Source organism: Penaeus japonicus, unplaced genomic scaffold, assembly GCF_977035675.1.
Source record: "Penaeus japonicus unplaced genomic scaffold, GWHDUDI00000001_assembly GWHDUDI00000035, whole genome shotgun sequence".
NCBI classification, from domain to species: domain Eukaryota; kingdom Metazoa; phylum Arthropoda; class Malacostraca; order Decapoda; family Penaeidae; genus Penaeus; species Penaeus japonicus.
In genome coordinates, this window is record NW_028234437.1 from 2486663 (window position 1) to 2489162 (window position 2500).

General features: G+C 44.1%; 1 protein-coding gene across 2 annotated transcripts in view; it reads right to left on the bottom strand.

Moving 5' to 3' along the window:
* Nucleotides 1–2500, bottom strand: part of LOC122259832 (neuropeptide Y receptor type 2-like) — a 70830-nt gene that overhangs the window by 3667 nt on the left and 64663 nt on the right. Inside the window, exon 7 of one of the 2 annotated variants that reach the window (XM_086531125.1) lies at nucleotides 1625–1898. The exons of the other annotated variant lie outside the window; for it this stretch is intronic. Within the exon in view, the coding sequence (XP_086387251.1) occupies nucleotides 1640–1898 (259 nt within the window). The 3' untranslated portion in view covers nucleotides 1625–1639. The remainder of the gene's footprint in view (nucleotides 1–1624; nucleotides 1899–2500) is intronic. 2 annotated transcript variants of the gene reach the window in all.

Consider the following 2500-nt stretch of genomic DNA (forward strand, 5'->3'; position numbering starts at 1 on the left):
ACCCTAATGTCTAGCGATACTCTGGGTACATTCCCTTTAAAAATGGCTTCATTCCCAGAGCAAAATTAATCTGCTAAGCGGTGTAGTTTAAGAAACCATAAATCTCGCTAATTAGGATCATGCTTGTTAAAACTGATCACCTAAGGCGTAATATTGCAATCTTGTGGGTTCGCTCGCATGGCGGCAACATTATGTGTTGGTGGTTGCAATCGACATCATTATCAATAACATCATCAGAATTATTGATTATCAATATCACCATCATATTTGTTACCATAATTACACTGATTTTATAACACTTTGTAACAAAGTTTTGATTTCATTGTGTCTTTGATTGCCTTTTCTGCCTAGAAAGCAAAGGAAAAGGCTATTATTCTCTCAAAAACTTTGCTTGTGTGTCCGTCATCTATCGGCCTAGTGCCACACTGTCCTTAACTCCCCGTACCCACTCCTTCGAAGAGGGAACAGCAGCCTTCAGAAAAGAACAACAAATCCGAAGAGGATGAAGTCGATGGTCTGGATTATGAAGTCGACGATCCAATGAAGTCGACGATCCAATGAAGTCGACGATCCAATGAAGTCGACGACCCAATAAAATCGATGACCCAATGAAGTGGACGACCCAATAAAATCGACGATCCAGTGAAATCGATGACCCAACGAAGTCGACGATCCAATGAAGTCGACGACCCAATGAAATCGATGACCCAATGAAGTCGACGATCCAATGAAGTCGACGATCCAACGAAGTCGACGATCCAGATTTACAAAGGCGTGGCCGGGGAGGGAAACCCACACGACCTCAACCAAAAAGACCTCAACCACATGATCAAAGAAAAGGTCACCTGTCTTGTTCACCACTTCTTCACCCGTCGAGAAGAGCTTTGCTTCTGCCATAATGGGACTGGTAAATTTCAGGAATATTGTTATCCTGGTCACAAAGGCTATTGTTATCCTGGTCACAAAGGCAGAGTTTGAAGGGAATGTTAGTCCTTTTTTCGTACCTATTAGACGTTAGCAAATAAGTAAAAACAGTTGCTACCCAAGATAATAGTCGTTTTGCACTGTGTTACTGATGATATCATTATTATTATCATTATCATCTCATCACCATCAACACTACCATTACCATTATTACCATCACCACCATCATTACCATTACCACCATCACCATCATTATCATCATCATTATTATCATCAATATCATCACTACTATTATTAGTACTACTAGTACTACCACTATTATTAAAAATGATAATAATGATGGTGATGAAGATAATGATATATCTATACACTTACCATAATAAAAGCCAATATGTACCATAGCATTTTACTATGCATTTCGTGTGTGTGTGTGTGTGCGTGTTTGTGTGTGTGTGTGTGTGTGCGTGTGTGTGTGTGTGTGTGTGTGCGTGTGTGTGTGTGTGTGTGTGTGTGTGCGTGTGTGTGTGTGTGTGTGTATGTGTGTGTGTGTGTGTACGTAGTTAAGGTATACATGAGATATTAAGATTTGCTTATCCATGTGCACACACACTCCCGCACACACGTACACAACCACATCCTCGCACATAAACGTACATCCACACGTACATCCCATGAATCCGACAGCATTTTGATACCATACCTTCGTAAGTTAGCCTCAAGTATGGAGCGGGAGAGAGTGTGGGCGTGGGTGGTGCTCGGAGCGAGAGAACACGGGCGTGTGAACACCCTGCATGTTAGAGTGAGCTGCTGAATGGGCGTGCGGAGACGTCGGCACTAAGGCGTGGTCGAGGGATAGGCGGTGAGCAGCTCGGGCGTGGCAGGAATAGAATATGGGCGTGAAATTTTGAGCGTGGTTAGAGCGGCGCCCACGAGACCCGAGGTTGAGGTACGCTTGGAGCCTCTCCTTCGTGGTCCTGTGGGAGAAGAGGGGGTCAGATGCAGAGAGAGAGAGAGAGAGAGAGAGAGAGAGAGAGAGAGAGAGAGAGAGAGAGAGAGAGAGAGAGAGAGAGAGAGAGAGAGAGAGAGAGAGAGAGAGAGAGAGAGAGAGAGAGAGAGAGAGAGAGAGAGAGAGAGAGAGAGAGAGAGAGAGAGAGAGAGAGAGAGAGAGAGAGAGGAGGGAGAAAGAGAAAGAGAGAGCGAGTGAGAGAGAAAGAGAGAGTGAATGAGAGAGAGAGAGAGGAGGGAGGGGGGAGGAGAGAGAGAGAAGAGAGAGAGAGAGAGAAGGAGAGAGAGAGAGAGGGAAGGAGAGAGAGAGAGAAGAGAGAGAGAGAGAGAGAGAGAGAGAGAGAGAGAGAGAGAGAGAGAGAGAGAGAGAGAGAGAGAAAGAAAGATAGATAGATAGATAGAGAAAAAAAAGAAAAGAGAAAACAGTTCGCAAAGGTTCGCAACAGAGCATGAAGGCAATAACTAGCAAAGATAAACGTAATTAATTGAAGCATTCAGCAATGAAAATACACTTCCCAGCTCCATTGCAAGCATTCTAATACCATAACACCAGTTACCTTGCAACTCATCA